This window comes from Hyperoodon ampullatus (assembly GCF_949752795.1).
Source record: "Hyperoodon ampullatus genome assembly, chromosome: 1".
Lineage (NCBI taxonomy): Eukaryota > Metazoa > Chordata > Mammalia > Artiodactyla > Ziphiidae > Hyperoodon > Hyperoodon ampullatus.
In genome coordinates, this window is record NC_136914.1 from 128,826,126 (window position 1) to 128,847,440 (window position 21,315).

The 21,315-nt window shown below is 46.7% G+C and overlaps 1 protein-coding gene across 1 annotated transcript in view; it reads right to left on the reverse strand.

The window, feature by feature from the left end:
• Positions 1-3,082: 3,082 nt before the first annotated feature.
• Positions 3,083-21,315, reverse strand: part of KIAA0232 — a gene marked incomplete at its 5' end in the record, with an annotated part of 54,240 nt that continues 36,007 nt past the window's right edge. The window contains 5 exons of the mRNA XM_079712836.1: positions 3,083-3,302; positions 5,336-5,433; positions 9,872-9,980; positions 15,109-18,397; positions 20,470-20,551. Coding sequence (XP_079568962.1) covers positions 3,123-3,302; positions 5,336-5,433; positions 9,872-9,980; positions 15,109-18,397; positions 20,470-20,551 — 3,758 coding nt within the window. The 3' untranslated portion in view covers positions 3,083-3,122. The remainder of the gene's footprint in view (positions 3,303-5,335; positions 5,434-9,871; positions 9,981-15,108; positions 18,398-20,469; positions 20,552-21,315) is intronic.

Genomic DNA, 21,315 nt, shown 5'->3' on the forward strand with positions numbered 1-21,315 from the left:
TGCGCTCTAGGGGCCACGTGCCTCAACTCCTGAAGCCCACATGCCTAGAGCCCACACTCCACAAGAGAAGCCACCGCAACAAAAAGCCCGCACACCACAACAAAGAGTAGCCCCCGCTCGCCACAACTAGAGAAAAGCCCCTGCGCAGCAACGAAGACCCAGAGCAGCCAAAAAAAGAAGTCGATCCACAAGCAACCTGTTAAATTCATATAATAGAATCATACAGCTATAAAAATGACGCAGATCTATCATTACTGACATGAAAAGATGTCTGAGAAAAAAACCTATTTCTGAAGTTACAGAAGAGCAGGTACAGTACAACCCTTTAATGTAAATTTCTCTCTCTATATATATATCCATATATACATTCAGCTGTCTAGAATGGTGTTTTGCACAAATGTTAGAAGCTACCCTCTCAGGGTGATGGAGGTACAGATGAATTTTCCTTTATACTTCTTTAATAATACATTGATTTCTTTCTTACAGTGTACAGTGATCATGTTAATATACATACATGGAATTTTTTTTTTTTTCAGAACAGAAAGATTAAGCTTTGTCTACCACCACAAGACAAAAATGGTGTGTTCTTTGCAAGGTTCAGGCAGTAGTTCCTAGGGGTGGGGATGGGGGGGGTGGACTCTTTTCTCAGCAGGCCCCACCCATTTTCTTCTCCAGCAAAGCAGACGCCAGCACTTTCTGCAACGCCTATAGGAAGAGCTAACCTTCTTCTGGAATGATGTGACCTGGGCACACATAATTAAGAGGAGGCTGGGGTTCTTTATAAAAGAATCTTTGCTATGATAAATAAAGACAACCAACTGTTTTTTAAATTTTTTATTTGGTGTTAACTCCACAAGAAAACAAAAAAACCAGTTACTCTGGTGTACGTGAAATCAGAACAATACAACCACGGGGAAAAAAATAGCCCAGGAATGGAAAACTGATACTTCAGTGCTATGGATATGCAACGCGCTTCATACCACAGTGCGTTTCAGCGTTTTGCCAACTTTTTAAAAAATGCTTTTTCTTTGTGATCCATTTACAAAACTGAAAACCATACTTTCAGCTCTGTCGCTGAAAGCCTCTGGGCTTCAGCCACTTAGCTACGAAAACAAATAAATACATAATCTGTTAATCCCCTTGCCCGCTTATAATCCATTCCCATTCCCCCGTGGCAGGTGCAATGTCTTCCCACTAGCGTGTAAGGAAGTCTGCACCTCGACCACCTGGAGCCCTTTCGTGATAAAAAGCAGCTGTCCAAAATCAACTGAGCTAAAGGTTGTGTCTGAAATATATTTATTTGGTCTCGGCTACATAAGCAACGATTTCTAGGATGATCGTCACTGTAGTGATTTTAGGAATTTACAACTTCCAATTCTTTTTTGCCTTTGCTGTTAAATTATATTTCAGTGCAGATGCTAATCAATTTTTAGGAAGCTCTGGAAGAAAGAAAAATACATATAACCTTATAAAGTCTGTAAATAAATAACAGCAACATAAAACCTTACACGCGCACACACGCACACACACACAAACCCACTTTAAAGTGTCAAAGATGTGCTGTATAAAAACAAACCCTGACATGTGGTGAGACCAAACCCAACGGCCCATCAGGTTTCCCACAGTGAGGACAGACAGCGCCGGGGATGACTCCACAGCCCTGGATGGAGTTGTCTGTGTCATCAATTAAGAAAAAGGCAACAAAACCCAATGCTCGAAGCAATTGATGTATTTCTCAGCCAGTTCAGCTCCCAGCTAGTAAATTATGCGTTTACTGCCCGCCAAAATAGTGGTGAAGCTGTCTCACCCATATTAGACTTCCTGATGTTAGACATGCTAAATTGATGTCACGCTTTGTTTTTTAAAAAACAATGAGTTGGTTAAAAAAGAAAAACAATTTTAAACGTTTAGGTTTTGCAAATGTTGCTCCTTCTAACTTCAACCTGTTGCATGGCAGCGTGAAAGCCCAAGGAAGCGACCGTCACGAACGGACGGGACTGGATGAGAGGGACTGACCCCTGGGTTCCCGAGTGACACGGGAAAGCGGGTCCCATGAAGCAATCACACAGGTATGGGAGAAATCAGTACTCTACCCTCTGACCCGCCACACACAGAACTTGCCCAGAACATTCTCTCAAACACAAAATGAGATCTAAGCTATACTAAGTCACAGCCACAAGAGCAGCCAGGTGTAGCAGCCAAGGTCTCTTTGGGGTGCTGGTGGCCTTTATTGCGTGCCAAACGTTTACAGTCTTAAGTTCTGGGGGCTTCGATTCAATATCAGTCACCAGAAAAATCTCATCTGCAACTAAGGTCCTCATCGAGTATTGTCAGACTCACCGCAAATAACCCTGAGCGGTGCCTGGGGGAAATGTAACTGCAGCGTTAAGAGCAGGTTGGGGGTGCATTCTCACCCCGCTTGGCCTCAAACGCTACCCTGTACCTCAAAGCCTTGGCTGCCTCAGGTGACAAGAAAGTCACAAACCATGGTATTGTCCATGATACTCTAGGGGGAAAATCCTAAGAGAGAAAACACAGTATTTTGTAAGTCTCTAAAAGCACACCCTTGTGTTTCCTACTTTAAATGTACATGAGATTTTACTGAATGAAGACCGGGGATGAGTCACCCATGCTGCCCTCTTGCCTTCAGAAAGGCACTGATCCACTGCAGGGTAAGTATTCATATCCCAGTTCTTAGAGGACAAAGCCTAAATGTTCCAAAGCTAAAGTCTCCGAATAGCGGAAGTGGTTGCTGACACTGCGATGCTAATAAGGTGATAGTGATGTGACTGCAGCTGGAAGGAAGGTAACTGCAGTGAAGATGCAAAAGGCAGTGATGCTTCTAAGACGAGCACATGCACACCCATTCTTGGTATGACAACACATCTAGTCTATTTCAAATAGCCAAGAATTTAACAGCTTGAAAAAAAAAATCTTCAACAGGATAGCTGTCCTCAACTCTAAAATAAGCAAGAAGAGAAAGATAATTACTGATCTGAACCAGTTAATTGAAGAAGAAACCTTAGAAACCTAAGTTGTTGTTTTAGATGAACAGGCCTCACAAAAGGGTACTTTTCGCTCACATATCAATTTTTAAAAATAATTTGTACTACTCTGCAGGTTTAGAGATGAGTTCGAGAAAAGAGTGCCTCCTCGCTGGGCTCCACCCACGCGCCTCCACCTTCCGAGCCCGTGTCCTCCGAGGCGGAGCTGGCACTGGAGTACATCTTTCTGCGGAAGCCGTTTGATTTTGCTCCAGAATTTCTCTCTCCTGTGCACCTTGCTTCATAAACAGAAGACACCTAAGATGAAAGGAACAATTGTCAACAGGTCAAAAGCCAGGTATTTTCCCAAAAGGGCTATGTGAGACACTCTATATGTGCAGAGATTAAGAAACAAATTGTTGATGTTTTCCAGTGGAGAGTTACAAAAATCTGAAGTTTTCCTGTTTGAAAGCAAAACAAACAAGCTTTCCTCCCTGATCTATACACGATCCCAAACCCTAATTCTCCACGTTCAACCCCTTGGACAAAACGCTGCCGATGTCAGGGCTGGATGGAAACGAGTCTTTGAGCGGGGACTCCACCGGGAGGACGGCACGGCCTTGCCCTGCTGGGGCTCACATTCCAGGGGAGAGGACAGCAAGCAGACCGACCAGCACAGCTTCCCAGCTTCCTGCTGCGCTGACCAGCTGGGGGATGTGGCTGACGGGGCTCTCCAGATAGGAGTGGCGGGGCATCCTCGCCCACAGGCCGAGAAGCAAGGTGTGCCACAGAAACAGCCAGAGCTGGCTTGGGACTTCGGGGCTGTGCTTCTGAATTGGGGGTCCATAGGTATATGGTACCTTTTGGGGATACTTTTGGCTGTGTGGGACTCTCCCCCACCCACAAGATGGTTAGCATCTCTGGCCCTCAGGACACCAAGTGCAAGTGGTAGTCCCTCCCCAGTCATAATACCTGGTGATGCCTCCCTGCAACCCCGTAATGCCTGGTGATGCTTCCCTGCCCAGCAATGAGCAACATCATCCTCCCCGCAACAGTGACTAGTAATTCTTCCCCCTCCCCAAAGTGACGAGCAACGCCTCCCTAGTCACCCAGTCACAGTGACTAGCAAAATCCCCCAAGCACCTGCCCACCCCCATTTCCAGATGGCAGTACTGTCCCTGGTTGAGAGCCCCCGAGGAAGGAGGACAGAAAGACCACCACACTGCTGAGCGGGGAGCAGAGCACGCGGGATCAGAGAGGCAGGTGAGGGCAAACACACGGCCTGGCAGGGAGCGCGCGCGGGCGAAAGGCCATGGCGGCCGGCAGGGGGAGTCGGACTCAGGGCTGAGGGTCATGGCTCAGGTCTGCACTTGGGCTGTGGCCATGTAGATACACGTTCTGAATCTTTACGGGCCTTTAGTTTTCTCTTCCGCAAAGTAACAGCACCTACCTCCCGGGGCGGCTGTGAGACTAAACGAAGTAACCCTCGCGAGGCTGTCCTGCCTCACGGTGTGGGGAGAAGACTGGGGAGGGAAAGGTGGAAGCAGGAAGGCCAAGGCGAAGCCCACGGCAGCGGTCCACAGGGGTGGTGATGCGGAGGAAGCGTGAACGATGGAGCCGGCTGAGAGGTGGGTGGTCAGGACGGGCACACAGACTGCGTGTGTAGGTGAGAGAAAGAGGAACGAAGAACGAGCTCTGGGTCTGGGGACTGACGCTGGGGGGTGGAACATCCACGGAGATGGAGAGACGCTGGGGGATGCCCCCAGACAGCTGCCTTGATGTGTTCGGTCTGACAGGTCCACGGACATCAAGACCACAGGGCGCTTTGGGAGCAATTTCTCACGAGACTTCAACTGACAATGACAATCACACTGAGAAGCCAAAGAAGCTCCCTTCGACTCATTCACCTGCCTGCCTACCCGGGCGAGGCCTGGGCCTAGACTGGACCAGGCACAGGCCCTGTCCCTGCCCCAGGGGGCCCACAGGCGGGTTGGGAGGCGGGCGAGCAGAAAGTGCAGTCAGCTGAGGGGCAGGAATGAGCACCAGAAGGGCTCCCTTGGGGTAAACACTTTGATGGGGAAAAGGGTGCCCACCCAAGGAGTTTAAGGGGAGTGACAGGGTCAGATTCGCACGGAGAAACTCCCTCTGGCGGCAGTGTGATGGACAGACTGCAGGGAGAGAGGGAAGCCTTGGCAGTAAGTGGGAGGCGATGCAGACCAAAGGGCCACGGACGAGAAAGGCCACACCCACAGAGCTTGGTGACAGGGAAAGGCAGTCACAGGACTCCCAGACTTTGGGGGTTGTGGTGGCCATTTGTAAGTTAATAATAAGGAGGAGGACAGTCCACTTACCCTATTAAAATCTAAGAGACGCTCTTCATTACTGGGCATTTCTTTAACATCTGGATATTCTTCTATACCATTCTCTCCCTTGGCATTTGTATAACATTCTTAATCATTTTGAATGGAGAAGGGAAAAGAGGGAAAGGGGGGGAAATTTCATTAAGACACAGTTACGAAACATACATTCTCGTTTCATTTTTCAATGAAAAGTCAGATCAATTAGGTCTACAGCCCTTTGGAGATTTTAAGGAGTCACTGAAAGCAGACATGTTCAGCGTCAGCCAGATAGGTGTGTACGAGGAAAATGTTCGGCCAATTTAAAAATTCTTCTAACAAATTGTTCATGGAGTTAAAAAGAAAAACAAAAACACAGGCCAGCATAACCATGCATTCTTGTTATCCCACCATGAGACATTCATTCAACAAATACGTACTCACACCTCTAAGTGACAGGCCCTGGGAAAACAGGATAAAAAGACCAGCAAGGTCCGAGCTCTCAAGCGCGTACGCGGTGTGGAGGGGGACAGATGATGCACCACGCGTATGTTCACAGAACAAGTGAGCAAAGGAATTTCAGACAAGAGGGGGCGCAACGGAGAAAACAAAGCGGGGCAACATCCTCTGTTCTTCCTCAGCTCAGCAGCAAACTAAGCCACCTGCAGAACAGGGAGGAGGAAGGGGGCTAGCGTTCTGACCGGGTAAGCGGCTCTCGGAAGGGGACAGGACTGGAAGCTGGAACTGGAAGGAGTCAGATAAATCATTTCATCTAATGCTTCTCAACCCTGCTTTTGCATTCAGATCACCTGAGGAGCTTTAAGAAAAGTCTGGAAGACCAGGCCCGCACCTGAGATTCTGACTGACTTAGTCTGGGTATGAGCACTTTCTGAGAAGCTCCCACGTGAGTCTGAAGCACAGCCAGGGCTGATGCCCACCGGCCTTAACCTGTACCGGCCCCCCAGTCACCTTAACTCTACAGAAAGGGTGTCAGGATTCCACCCCGGCCGCCCGCAGCAGTCACCGCGAGGTGCTGGACGAGCTGCACGCCACCCCACGTGTCACAGCAGCGGCAGGGCCAGCTCCACGACCATGGGCCCTCCTGCCACCACCGGGGGCGGGCAAGCCTGGGCCCTGCTTGGCCTCCCACAAAAGGCTGTACTCTCCGTGACCTTTAGTTCTGACAGCCTCCGGCCCTCAAACTCACTAGTGTAGGTTCACGAAAAAACCCAGGCTCTGGGATTAGACAGACGTCAGTTGATTCCTGATGATGCTACTTGTGATGTAACTTGGAGCAAATTATCGAACCTCTTGGAGTCCCAGTTCTCTCATCTCTAAAACAGGATCACCATTTGCCCTCACAGATTTCTGTGCAAATTCAGAGGTCACCTGTGTGCAGCCTCAAGTTCGGGCTGGCACAGTCATTAACACCTTCCACAGCTGCTACTAACAAAAGCCCTGGGCTTGGAGTCGGCCCGCCGCAGGACAGCTGGGGAGGACGACCTGCTCTCCCATGAGGCAGGGAACCCCTCACCCTCACCCTCACCCATTCTGGGCTGTCACCTTTTTCTCAGCTCGCCTACCAAGCTCTCATTATCCCCGCGCCCCACCGCGTTCGGTCACCATTCGTACGAGGTGGGGAAGGTAACCATTTCCTTGGCTCGGATATGCCCACAGATGGAGCGGATCCCCCTCACTATTACCTATACTGTTCCCCTGCAGGCCTCTCTCTTTGAGACTCAAATAACACAAACACTTTTGTAAGTGAGCTTTCCAAATGTTCTGAATCCGGTGTATGAGCTCTGGAGACGGACGCGTGGGACAGACTGTGGCACACAGCTTGCGAGGCCCTTGTGGTCGGACTCCCTGCCGCCCGCCTGACCTGCCCCTCCCCCCGGCCCACGTGCCGGGCTCACAGGGGCCACAGCATGTGCAGGCCTGCTCCTGCCCGGACCGCGCCCCAGCCGTCAGGCACTGGTGTCCTGACTCCCTCAGGACGGTCCTGCTCCGAGGTGAGCTGATCAGGAGGGCAGGGACAACGTCTCTGCGTCCCCAGCCCCTAGAACAGTGCCTGGCATGAGGCAAGCACGCACGAAATATGTGCGGGGTGGGTGTGTGTGGGGGCACACAGCAGGGCGGGGGCTGGGTCTTCGTGCCGACGGGGCCCTCGCTGCCCCGGCTCCGGGGCCACACTGCCTTCTCCTCCTTTGGGGCCTCCATCTCCCGACTCACAGGAGAAAGAGACAATCCTCCTTGCCCTCCTTCCCAGGGAGGCTGGAGCTCCCAGGTCAGACTCAGAGCTGCACAGGCTTCTCAGTAATCATCAGCAACGTCAGAAGCTTCAGGAGCGGGGACAAGCGTCGGCAGTCACAGCTGCTGAGTGGGTGAGAAGGCCACCTGCCTCCCGGCTAAGCTTCTGCTGAGTCTGTGCCCCCACCCCACAGGCTGAAAGCACCACACTTCATAACGGCACTCCGAGGCAAGGTCGTGAGTTCAAGGTCATTCAAAAGCCCGGTCACCACACTTATCCACTGAGAGTTTCCCTGCACGCCACTCCACAATTTATAAAAAGCTGAATGGACTAACAACCACGTACAGCACCTACAGGGCACTGTACAGATAACCACGGACCTGGTTATCAGCTGACAGCTGAAGCGCATTCCCCACTAACAACAGAAAACCGGACGGAGGCTGCAGAGACAGCCCGCGACACAGAGATGGAGCACCAACTCAGTGTGCTTGGAAGTCACCCCAAGCCATCCCCCACCCTGGCCCTGCCTGCTCTGCCACCACGTCCCTCCTTCCCTCTGGGTCCTTCCTACGTGTGGGTGTCCTCTTGTCGCACTGCTCCAGGGTCCCCGGCCCTCCCCACCTGCACTCCCATTAACTGCAGTTGGGACTCACTCAGCCAGTGCACTAGACTGGACTGAGGTCAAGGTCCGGTTTGCACTCCTATCACCCTGGTGTCTCCCGGGCACCAAGTGCAGACAGCTGCTGTGGACAGCAAGCTTCTGGACCACAAGGAAACAGCCTGGACTCAAGCCTGAGCTGCATGGCTAGTGCCTGATTCTGGGCATTCAACCTGAGACTTAGCTTCCTCATCTGAAAACCAGGCTTTCACGGGGGTTGTATAAAAGACTGAAAGCACCTCGTAAATCACAAAGAACCAACCAAATACTAGCTAATGGTGGAGGGAACAGGCCTTTAATAAATGCTGTTAAATGAAAAAGATGCTGAAAATAAAGACTCTGCTCTATGCTCCCCTTATGACTCTTTGGGAAGGAGGAAGGCAGGGTTGGGGAAGCCGTTTCTTGGGCCCACAGAACAGAGAGAAGCAAACAATCCCAGCCTTCCCCCCAGTCGGCTGAGGCCAGGCTGCGAGGGCAGGCCAGTGCAGGCGTCTGGAGCCCCCAGCGTGTGCAAGGCCCCACGGGCAGTGAGGGACATCACTGCTCCAGGTTAACTACAAATGAGCTGGGGAGATGACACACACTCGAACATGCAAATACTAACAGGAGACTGACCTGCCCCCAAGGCTCTGACGGGAGAGACCGTTGACGAAGTGCTGCAGCTGACAGCCCAGGGGACCACGGAGGTCTGCACAAGCTCAGAGTCTTGAGCTGACCACTCGGGCCGCCTCCTTAGTTCTCACTTCTCCCGACATTTCAGATCAGGATCTTTTTATAGCTTCTGAGTATGTCCACCTGGGCGGCTCACAGACTAAAATCATCTTCACCAAATCCGCTACTGCTCCGATGTCCCTCTCTACCCGGTGTCCCCTAACTCCCTCCCACTGTTCACCACTCACAGAAAGTCACCCAGCCAACGCCAGCATCCTCCACAAAACCTCTCGATGCTCTTCTCTATGCCCGCCGCGCCCCCCCACCAGGGCCTCAGTCCAGGCCTTTATCCTGTCACACCCAGATCACTGCAAGAGCCTAAGAACCCCAGCAGGGGCTCTGCAGGTTTTCAATCCCTTCCCCCTCTCCATTCTGCTGCTAGAACTGTTTTAAAAACCACACCTGACCTGATACCCTCCAGCGTGAACTCCCTTAAGTGGCCCTCTCCTCCTGCCTGTCCAACTGCGCCGAACTCAGCGCCCCCCACCCTGCCCCCCGCCTCTCTCCAGCTTCTGCTAGGACCCAGCTGGGCCCAGTGGGTCCCTGTCCCCCAGCCCGACTTGCCACAGACCCTCGGCCTTTGCTCAGGCCGCTCCTGTCACGGGGACTACCTCTCCCCAGTCCTCCCACCGGGGCCCCTCCTGCAGGTCCCCCAGAGCTGGGGACTCCCCGCTCCACCTCTCACGGGGAGCAGGCACGGAGCCCGTCAAGGCCAGTGCTGCTCCAGTGCGTTTCCACGCCCCGCCCCTCCAGGCTGTGACAGGGGTTAGAGCAGGGTCCAGTCCTCATGCATCTCTGCGTCCCCAGTGCCTGACAAACGCTGGCCACACAGAATGTTTCTGGACTGATTTTTACAGCAGAAGAACTTACTGCTCTTAATGAATTAGAAATCTGAGTGGATGAATGAATAACCTAATGCAGGTCTTCTTACCTTCACATTCTGAGGCAGGAAAAAGAGGAGAGTACAAGGCTTTTTCCCACCAGGTCTGTTTTTCTTGACTTCTATTCATTCCTTGTACATCAGTGTTCAATACAGGAAACTGTTTAGATCAAACCAAATATAGACAAAGTTCACAAACTTCCAAAATAAAGGGGAAAAAATTCAAGCGTTATTAACTATGGACTACAAACCCAGGATTTTTTAACTGGTGAGGTTTTGGTTTTTTGTTTTTACTGTTCTAGACAAGCTGAATACAAAAAGCCAACGTGTTCATAGCATACAAAGGAAGTTTTTCTTAAAAAGCACTTATATTGGGGCTTCCCTGGTGGCGCAGTGGTTCAGAGTCCGCGTGCCGATGCAGGGGATACGGGTTCGTGCCCTGGTCCAGGAAGATCCCACATGCCGTGGAGCGGCTGGGCCCGTGAGCCATGGCCGCCAAGCCTGCGCGTCCGGAGCCTGTGCTCCGCAACGGGAAAGGCCACAACAGTGAGAGGCCCGCGTACCATTAAAAAAAAAAAAAAAAAAAAAAAGGCACTTATATTGGAAATGGAATAAAAAGTCTTTTTAAAAAACACAACAAAACTCTTACAAGGCAAACACATAAAGAAACAGCCTCAAATAAGGCAAGTTTTTAGATTCTGCAAGTACAGAGATAACGGGTGGCTAGTGTGAGGTGCTCGAGAGAAAGTGAGGAGGACCTTCTTCTCCTTCACACACTTAGGCAGGAGGGAGTCAAAGAAGAAATGGGACAGAGGAAGTTTTATAGGCAGAGTTACCAACCTAATGTCTTTATAACAATTATCTGCTTCGATGAGAACCAGAAGGAAGTTGAGACTAAAACCAAGTAATAACACTGATAGTAATTCAAATTCAAAACAGGAAACAGACATCGAAATGAGAGGAGGGCCGGACTCCTGAGAGCAGGAGTGACCCCGTACTCTGTGCACATCCACGGCCCTGGCAGAGGGGAAGGCGCTCACGCCCATCCTTCGCTGGTGGAGCTCTCAAGTCCCAGCGGGACGTGCCCACCTGCCTGGGCAGCAAGGACTAGATGCAGTGTGGCTGTCATGCGTGATCAAGGAGTGTCTTCGTGAGCGGTCGTCAGAAGACGTAGCCAGGGGCAGCCACCCCGGGGCCATCCTGGTATGCTGGGGTCTTTCATGCTGCTTCCCCACCGTGCCTGACAACAGGCCCTCCCAGGCTAAGTAAGGCCTGCTTTCGGCATCTCTGTAACTCCCATCACCCATCCCAGTCTCAACAAGTGTCTGCTCGATGCATACGACCTGTAAACACTGCATACACCTTTTAGAAGACCTTTCATTACATGTTCAAGTTTAAAACCTGAACTGTTTTACAACTGATGATCTTCAATTCTCTAATAGGATTTTGTTACTCTCCTAAACAAAGTAAATTATTTTACTTTATCAAAAACTTTTTGATTCAGTAATGTGTGATTTTTATTACTTACTAAACGGGAAATATATTTCAAATTCTGATTTTCATTTAACTTTTCAGAAATACCCCTCAATTAGAAACTGAAGAATTGTGCTGTCTACCCAGAGTGGTCAGTTAACCTTCACCATTTTCTCCTGCAGTGTATTCTAACAATAAAAATTAGTAAACCTATTAGATAAACAGATACCAAGGGCAACAGCGACAAGGCCAGGGTTAACGCAAATGAAGCCAGCAACATGCCAGGTCTGCAGTTAATTCAAGGTTGATTCCTGCATCTGGCACATACTTCACAGCACTATAAGACCCTTCTGGAAAGGCTCTGCCTTCTCTCCAAGGCATACCTATCTGCCAACAGATGACTTGGTGCTATCCAGGAGGAGCAAGGATGGCTCCCTGGACAGAAGTCTCCCGATCATCCCCAAGGCACTCTCGAAGAGAGATGGATTTGAAGGTAACAAGTTCCTATTTGAGAAAGAAAGTGTCTGGGGCAGGCTGAGGAAGGATCAGTGTTTTATTCATGTGAGTGCAGTCACACTGCTTATCTTTAATCCATTCATGAGATTGTGCGAGTGAGGTAAAGAGTAAGAAAGGGGAGAGAATTCACTGGGACAGACAGGACGCGCTGGGGGAAAGCAGGCTGGAGGGGCCGAGGTGTAGCCGGGAGGGCTGGGCCAGCATGAACAGGAGGAGATGAGACATAGGCAGGACCAGACGGTGAGCACAAGGCAGCAAGCGCATCTTGCTGATCTTCACACCTCCAGGGACAGGGCCTGGCACAAAGTAGATACTCCAGGTCTGCCAGCCTCAAGAAAAGGTTCCCCCTGGCCAAAGTCCCTGATTATCTAGCACGCCACTTTTTCTCTCCCTCCCCTGCTGAAATCACTGTTAGATCATGCCATTTCTGGCATAGTTTTAGGATTTTTTCTGCATTCTCCATTTGAATGTCAATTCCAACAGCAAGGACTTATTTTTCCTGTTTTATGTTACACCGAATACATGGTCAACGAATATGCATTATGACATCTTTCCACTTAGCTATTTCCAACTTTCAGGCTGCAAAAGATAACCAGGCTTTGCTTAAATAATGTCTGTTTAATGTATTAATTCAACTTCGGACTTGGTTGAGAATGAAAAGAATGAAGAAAGAATGGAAAAAATGGAAAACGGAACAGAATACAAGCTTGGAAGATCCAGGCACGCCTCTGCCTTAGCAGTGCTCTCCCGCTCCCTCCGGGTAGCCTCTTGGCTCACGTGCCACCTGGAAGCCTTTCTTCAGTTGTACCTTGGCAAGGAAGCCTGCCCTTACTCCACATTTATCATGGCAAACTCCTCCAAGCACTCCCGTCCCACCACATCCCTTACCCGGCTCTTCTTTTCCACAGCATTGGGATTCTAACATACTGTGTAACTTCATATTGTTGATTGAATATACCTCCACAAACGCAGGGGTCTTTGTCTATTCCTTTATACCTAGCACCTAGAATAGCGCCCAGACATAGTAGGCTCTTAATAAATATTTAATGTATAAAGGAAACAGTTAAAAAAAAAAAAAAAAGAGAGAGAAGAACATGTACTTAATCCAGAAAGGCTTATCAGAAATGTCTTTAGCCACAGATGTAATACTCAGTAATTCTTCAGAAGGTGAAAGTTAGGTAAAGGCTAACTGGTCTTCAGTACTAGACTGAACTCTTCTAGGGCAAGGACAGTGTCTTGTTCATCCAGGTCACTTACCTTAGCGATGGGCACAGAACATGTAAATGTTTAATAAATGTTTGCTGAATTGAACTCAACTAAATCTTTGAAAAGGATCATAATTCATGTTCCTGGGTACCAATTCTATTAGAAATCCTACCTTCTAGACCACTCGCTCTCAAACAGATTGGCAGCTAGTGACTTTTAAAACAGGGCTTTGCCCTCTGTAAAGACTGCCCTCACTCAGGAAACGAGGGGAAGAAGACCCTGGCAGGAGCTCCCCAAGACTGACAGGCAGTGTGAGAGAGTGAAAAGGCACAGATTCTGGCCCCAGCCTGTCCTTTCAGGCCACCCTCAACCTTTCTGTACCTCAGATGAATCTCTGAAGTTAGCTCCAACCTGGCTCTGAACTGTAAGCGATGCTGCTGAGAGACCAGGGCTGTGAGGACCGATGACAGCTAGGATATCGGACAACCCCAGTGTCCTCTGAGGACTTTACTGGCAGCTGAGACTTTTCAAGACAACCCAGAATTGTGGTAACACATAAGTACATCAACATACTAGAAAGCTAAGGAATATGGTAATGGGATGATGCAGAATCTCGCTCCTTTCCTCTTTTTCTTTCTTCCCAATCTGGAACCAGGTGAAATACAAAGTACATAAAGGAATCTTTAAGGAAGAAAAGTGGGGCAATAAACAAACAGATAAAGCCTAACAACATTATTTTTTGTTGTTGTTCTGAGCAGTTCAGACTTCAGCGTTTCAGTGGGGTTCAACTCATGTCTAAACACCCCCCCACCAGCTCACGGGAGCACTGATTCTCGAGCTGCCTGTGGGGCTTCCGACCATCACATGCACTCAGGTCCACACCTCAGCACCTAGCTGACAACTGAGTAAGGCATGACCTGTATCCATAAGGAGCTTATAATCTAATGAAGAAAGTACATCAATGACTCATGAAAAAGGGCAAATGCAATTAAAAGAAGAGGCATAGAGCATGTGAAAATTAAAAGGGAGAAATGATTTCTGATGCAGGTGGGGATGCAGCAGGGGAGAGAAGAGGAATGAGGGATGCGTCAGTGGGAGACGTGGGAGCTTGAGGGAGCCTCAGGGTACCAGTGGGACTGAGCCATGTGAAGGGGGGTCGGAGTGTGCAGGGGGGACAGATGGGAGGAAGGGTGACACAGCTGCTCTCCAGCCACAGGTGGCCTGACTTCTAAACACCTCCAACTGTCTTCTTAAAAGCTGCGCCTGGAAAAAGGCCAGGCACTGCTGTATCAAATAATGGCTGCAAACGGGCAGAGCACTGTGCTTCTTTTGTGAAACAGGTGATTGCCTTAAGTGTTGTCTCTTGTATACTCACTCAGTTTAACCTCAAATCACTTCTTAGGAATAGTCAAACGGTACAATGACTCCCATTAACAAAGCTATTACTATTAACCTCATTTGATAGGCTGACGCATATCATTCATGTAACCTCAGGAATATGTACTTTGTATAAAGCAAAGTCCACCTGTATGGGTTCTGTAGAAGCTATTTTGTTGCATTTGGATTGTGGCTTAATTTTTACATGTACCTTGTTAAATTTTCGAGAATTCTATAGATATGTAATTTATTTTACATGTAAAACATAAGTTTCAATAAGCTAATCAGTGTTTCAGAGACAATCAGACAGGCTTCCTATGTAAAGAAACCCTTTGCTGCCACTTCTGAAGAGCAAAGGACCTTTTGAAGAGTAAATAGCGACTTCTGGATTCATCAGTTTTTGAAAGCTGGAGCACTTATATGCCAGGCTTTGCTTTAAGCATAGTACGTGCACATTAAGACAACACAGTAACATCTCATATCCTGATTTATTTAAAAATGTCTTTGCAGAAAATGTCTACTGTCTAGTTCAAATTTATGAATATCAAATCCACGTTAAGTCCTTCCGTAAAAATCATCAGAATGCTAAGTTTTAAGACATTTAAACTAAATTCCCAATAATTTAACCCTATCTTTCACTGTCTGAAATGACTGCTCTTTAGAATTAAAGTCTGATCAAATGCTTTTACCAAATACCAATACACACTGACACATACCTCTTCCAGCTGTCCTGAAGAAACTGGATTATCTTCATAAGCAGGGAACTGACAACCTGCTTTGCAACTGCAAAAATTATTAATTTCTTCTTCACATTGTGCCATTATTTTACAATTTGCTTCTGAGCTTTCTAAATCTATTTCCAGAGACTCATTCAGGCTACATTCCAAACACTGATTCTGCTTTCCTACTGGCAGAATCCCAGCTGATTCCTCCTGGGAATCCAGTGATGTTTGAGCACTCTTTTCCATTCCAGATTTTTTTAACCTGGGAAGGAATTTTCCAGACTCAAGCTCTGATTTTCCATAGTAATGGCCTTCCTTCTCTGCATCTTCTTCCAGTGGTTTGAGATCTGCCTGTGGATCTTCAAATGCATCAACTTGAGAAGGAATGGGGATACTTGCTTCATCTTTTTCAGATTCAAATTCTGACTCACTTCCTCCTCCTGGGGACAGTTCAGATGCAGAAATTGGGCGAAAGTGAGTCCTAGGAGAGATCCGAATAGCCCTGTATTGTGTTCTGTCAACGCCACATATCCTGGGGTGGAGAACTTCACTGTCTGAATCAGAGCAGAGGATTGATTTCGGTTTAAAACTAGGACTGAAAGATGCAATCCCTTCGGGTTCAAATGAACATTCTACATGAAGAACTTGTGAAAATGGATTGCTTAAGTCAAAGGAAGAGAATGAATATTCAAGTCCAGGATCTTCAACTTGAAAGTTACCACAAGCTCCTAATAAGTCTTCATGGAAGATAAAAGAAAACCCCTTATTCAATCCGTTTTCCCCACTCTTCGGCTGGTCATTCTGTTCAAATGACACGAAGGGTTTCCATAACTGCCTGTGACCAGGAGCAAAACTGTTTCCTGGGGTCATAAAGACATCTGTACCAGCTATTGTCACCACGTCAGAAGCTGCACACTGTAACAAACTTCCTTTTGTGTGACTGGGTGGTACTACTGCCCATTCCCCATCGCTATTAAAGGTTTTGAGCTCTCCATAAACTCCTCCAAGAATGAATGAGTTCTCTTTATCTTGGGCCACATCCCAAGGTTTAGAGGGGGTAGTATAATCACCACCATCCACCTTTGATAGCTCACCAGAAACAAAAGCTCTTTTCTCTGGGTTCTCTTTCTGTCCCTCCCACAGATGATATTCTGATCTCTGCACAGCCTTATTAGGCTCCTGGAGGGGCTCCATTTTAGCTTCAGCATCCAAACAGCAGCAGTAGTTATTTACATCTGTCGAAAACAACTCATCATCAATCCTTTCTACTTCTACCATAGCTACAGAATTTCTATCTGCCATCTTTGTCCAAATGTCTTTAATAACCCCTGAGCTGTAGCCATCTCCACGTGGGCTGCTTTCACTACATACTTGTGTAGTTTCAAAGGTTTTGTTTTCTGTTTTTTGTTCTAGCTGAATACCACAGACAGATTCTAGTTTAGATTTTTTTTGGAAAACTAATGTCGGAATTTCTCCTAAAGTTCTACTGTTTTGCTGGCAAGTTTCATCTTGCAAAAAATCTAGAAGTTCTTCATCTACATAATTTGACGAGACTCTAGGAACTACATAATTCATATCGTCTGCATTAAACTGTGTGGATTCCTCAAACTGAATGTTTAATGTCTCGTTGTCTGAACGTGTTTCTTCTGAATGGGACCATGGACTACAAGTTCTTGTTGAAAGATTAGAACAGTGTTCATTTTCTTCAAAGGCACTATTTTTGGTCCATATTAGTAATCTAGACTGTGTTTTTCCAAGCACATTAGCACTAGAATCTGTATTTTCATTTCCCAAGTTGAGTGTTTCAAAAGAAAATGGTAAAACAGAATTACTGCATTGCACTTCAAACACTGAAAAACAAGAGTTTATACCAGATCCTTCATTAATATCTGAGAAGAGCTCTTGATTGCCAGCAAGCAAATGCGGATTGAGCACTGTGCTGTCTAAGATCGGGGAGAGTCTAATTGGAGAATCTCCTCCAAAACTCTCTCCATCGGCATCGCCAGAGCTGGATGAACAGCACTCCCAGAACTGAGCCAGACTGCCAAGGTCTTGCAGGAATAAGCCCTCAGCGCCCACAGAGCTGGTAGAATCTGTCCATATTGCACGTTCCCCTTGCAACTCCATTCCATCTAACACTATGCAACATTCTGCCTCAAAATCTGTTTTCTCTTTGCTTTTTTGTCGAATCATATTCAAAATCCGACTTTCTCCTTGCATTGTTTCTGAGGCACCAGGATCCAACATGGATTGGTCAATATCCACTTCATAGAAGTGTGTTAATTCTGATAGATGAATATCATCCAAGTATTTGTTGTCCTCTGGTAGAGAACAGAATGAGGTCCCAGTGAGGTCAATATCCTCATTTATAACTGCAGGCATTTCTACAAAATGACCATCAATGAAAGTACCTGCTGCGAGGTATGTTTTATGAATATTATTGTTGCTGATACGAAGACCATGCACTGATTCAGACAATTCTTCTACTGCTTCTGAGGTCAGATCGCTTGTATCTTGCCTGTTTCGGTATGTGGTCTCCAGTTTACTTTTTCTGCTCAAAGGAACGAAATACTCAGCGATCGGTTCCGTGTACCACAACGGCTCCTCTTTGTACTCTCTGTCGGCTCTGCTCTCCAGGTACAGGTCTCTTCCTTCAGTGCTTCCGGCGTCTTTCCTGCCCATCTCCTTCAGCGGCCTTTTAGCCCGCTTGCACAGCTGTTTGATGGAACCACTGCTGCTGCTGCTGCTGCTGCTTCCAGCATGCATGCTTCTTTCCGCCTTTTCGCCATGCTTCAGTGAAAGCCTGCTCTGCCCATTCCGCCCTTTTCTGTTTCGGATTTCTCGTGTCTTGTGTCTCACTTTCACACACTTCATGGATGCTTTTAATTCTCCCTGATTACCACTTGAGCTCGAGCCTCCTTCGCTAGAGCCGGAAGACCAGGAGCGAGGGCGCATCTTTCCTTCAGGCTTATGTCTGATTTGCTTTTTGTACAAAGCAGGCTTCTCTTCACCTGTGCCATTCCTAAATTTGTTCTCCTTCTCATTTTGACTCTTGCTCTGGGTTTTCTCATGCACAGTGGTGGGCATGTCGCTGCTTCTCTCCTTGATGAGCTCACCTTCACTGTTGCAGTCCTTCGGGGAGGACGTGTCTGTGCTAGCTGGTGGGGCTGTGGACGATGAAGAAGAGCTAGGGTAAGAACAGACTGTAGACTTGTTCCACACAGTCAGGATTTCTTGCAGGCAAACTGGTTTCTCAGAAAGTGGTGGAAATGCTTCATAGTACCTGAAAAACAAGTAGAGAGTTCAAAAGTGGGCGCTCAGACGTATCAGATATAGTAAAAACAACATCACCAATCAGAGAAATGGGATATTTCATTTCAATAGTCAGTGTTTATGCCACCCATGAATTAGTAACTTTTTAAAAATTAGTAATACCGTAAAATATACTTTATATTTAGTTCTATGGATCAAGCACTCTTACGTTCAGCAGTGAGATAAGCACTATAGGAATATTTAGAAAATACGTTAAGATGACTTTGATCTTTAAAATTTGGATTTTCATTAAGTCACTAGTTACAAATTAATACAGTAGAAAGAATGTAATATTTTTGATTCAAAATATCTGAATTTGAATCTCAGCTCAGTCATTTACTATGCTTGTGACTTTAAGCTAATCATGTAATGTCTTGGTCCATTTCCTCACCTGTAAGATGGTGATACTATGACTTACCTCACAAGGCTGTTATGAGCACTGGAAACAGATGTAGGTGAAAAGCTGGATAGCAAAGCAGTTGAGGACATGAGCTCTGAAGCCACTCTCCCTGAGTTTGAATCCTCACTCTGCTATTGCCTAGCTATGTGACCTTAGGCACGGTCCTTAACCTCTCTGTGGCCTAGAAAACGGGGTAATTATAGTATCTATCTCACAGAGTTGTGAGGAGTAAAGGAATTAACATGAGAAATGAGTCAGAATGACACCTTCAGTGACTGTTGTTATCGAATCTTTTCTCAGGAGGCAAGTGCAATGCCCAGCATTAAGCAGACCCTCAGAAATGGCAGGTTTCTTGGAATTCAAGTGTTCAGAAAAGGGGATGCTGGTGAGGCCTAGAACAATCAGACAAAGCGGACCACAGCTGAGCCCTGACGTTCCAGATACGCAGCGGTTTGGTGAGTACTGTGAGGCATGGGAATCTGTGTGAGGACACGAAGATGCTGTGCCTCATTAGACCAGCAACCATGGGAAACACAGGGCAGGAAAACCAGGGAGGCTGGCTTCAGAGGGCTTGAACAGGAAAGAAGCGTTTTCAGTTTGCTAGGAAACTGGTAGCCACTTAAGATTTCAGAGCAAGACAGACTGACAAAGGAAGACTCGAGAGTCAGGATGGCTACCAAAGTGGGGACTGTCATTCTGGAGGCAAGTCAAGGTCACACATGAAGTGATAAAAGGCCGGATGTTCAAAGGGCCTATACTTGACTCTCCTTTTCAGTCTAGACCAGAGCTGTCCAATAGAAATATATTATGAGCTTCATAAGTACTTTTTAATGTTCTAGGAATCCCATTAAATGCGAAAGAAGAAAGTGAAATTAATTTCAATAATATATTTTACTTAACCAAATATATCCACATTATCATTTCACATGTAATCAACAGTAAAAACTATTAATATAGTGTTTTACATTCTTTTTAAATGAAGTCTTTGAACGCTGATGGGTATGACACACACGGCACCTCTCAGCCTGAAACAGCCACGTCGCAAACGGCCAAAAGCCGCACATGGCTACGGCTACCGTGCTGGACAGCACAGCAACACAACCAACTAAGTACTCTTTTTCCCTTAAGATTTAGAAGTTGAGAAGATTCAAATAAAATGTATAATAAGGAAGTCTCCTTACAATGCAGTCAATTTAAATACGAACCATCTACAAAGAAAGACAGAAAAGCATCTTTAGGAAACAAGTCCGACAAGGTCAACGACTTGCCCAGTTCCCTCTGTAATCAGCAAGGGGAATTCGGCTTCCTTGTGTATAAAAGAAGGACAAGCTTAATTGCTTACAGCTGTCTCAAAGGACTGGCGTGAATTTCAAAAGAGGTATATGAATGGACCATAAATGGCCTTGTTTGCATCATTCCGTGAATTTCACAAATATTGATTCAATATGTGTGAAAAAGATAAGACCCTCTTATTCACCTTTGATTTCTCAGCATCAAGCACACAGTAAGTGCTCAATAAATTCCTGAGTTATAAAATATCAAACTAAATAGCATATGACAAACAAAAAACTGTAAACCATGTAGCAGTCATTAGTCTGATTTTAACAAATGCATGCTTTATTACTGAATACAATCTTACATACATTTCCACTTGATCCTTTGCTGTAGGGGATAATTCTGCCTCTGGAGAGGGAGACCCCTCTAACTTTTTGTGAATCTTCTCTTCTGTCATGAAACAAAAATTCAGAAAGATTTGTCTTATATTTAGTTAATAAATACTCCTGTTTTTTTCTTAAGTAAATTTAATCAGAAATTACATAGGCTTTTGTGGCTTTAAAAGAACTCTACACCAGTTTATCTTTTTAATAAAAATCTATTTCTTCAGTATGCCAGAGGGAACTCTGGCTAAGCCACGTTAACGTTGGGCTGAGAACAGAGAGAGGTTCACCTCATCACTGACAGAGGCTCTAGAGACACTTAATTAAGGGAATGAAATTCCCTGTGTACTTATTAATTACACCAGAAGGAGAGATCACCTGTTTAGATTCCAAAAATATTTTCTCACAAAATTCTGCACTCGACTTTATACTGCCTCATCTTGACTAACACTAATCTGTAAAGAAAGTTATTACAATTAGCTCTCTATTACTTAACATCTAGGTGAGGGCTGTGTTTCAACTAAAATAGAAGCAGAGGGCTATACTCTTAGCTTAGCTCATGATACTGCCCTCAGGTTAGAAACAAATAAATTGTGCCCTTATTAAAAAGAAGGCTCAAGGCTTGGTGGGCAGCAAAATGACCATGAAGAGGACATGTAAAATAAAGATCCTTAACTTTAATAGGTCACTCTTATTCTATGGGCTTGCAGGAAAGTTGAGAAAAGAAGCTGTGAGGGTTCACGAATCAAAATGACTTAATGAGCTTGTCAAGCCTGCCTTTCCAAGAACTTCAAGAGTCAAGGCAAAACTTCCTTCCAAACCTAAAATAAC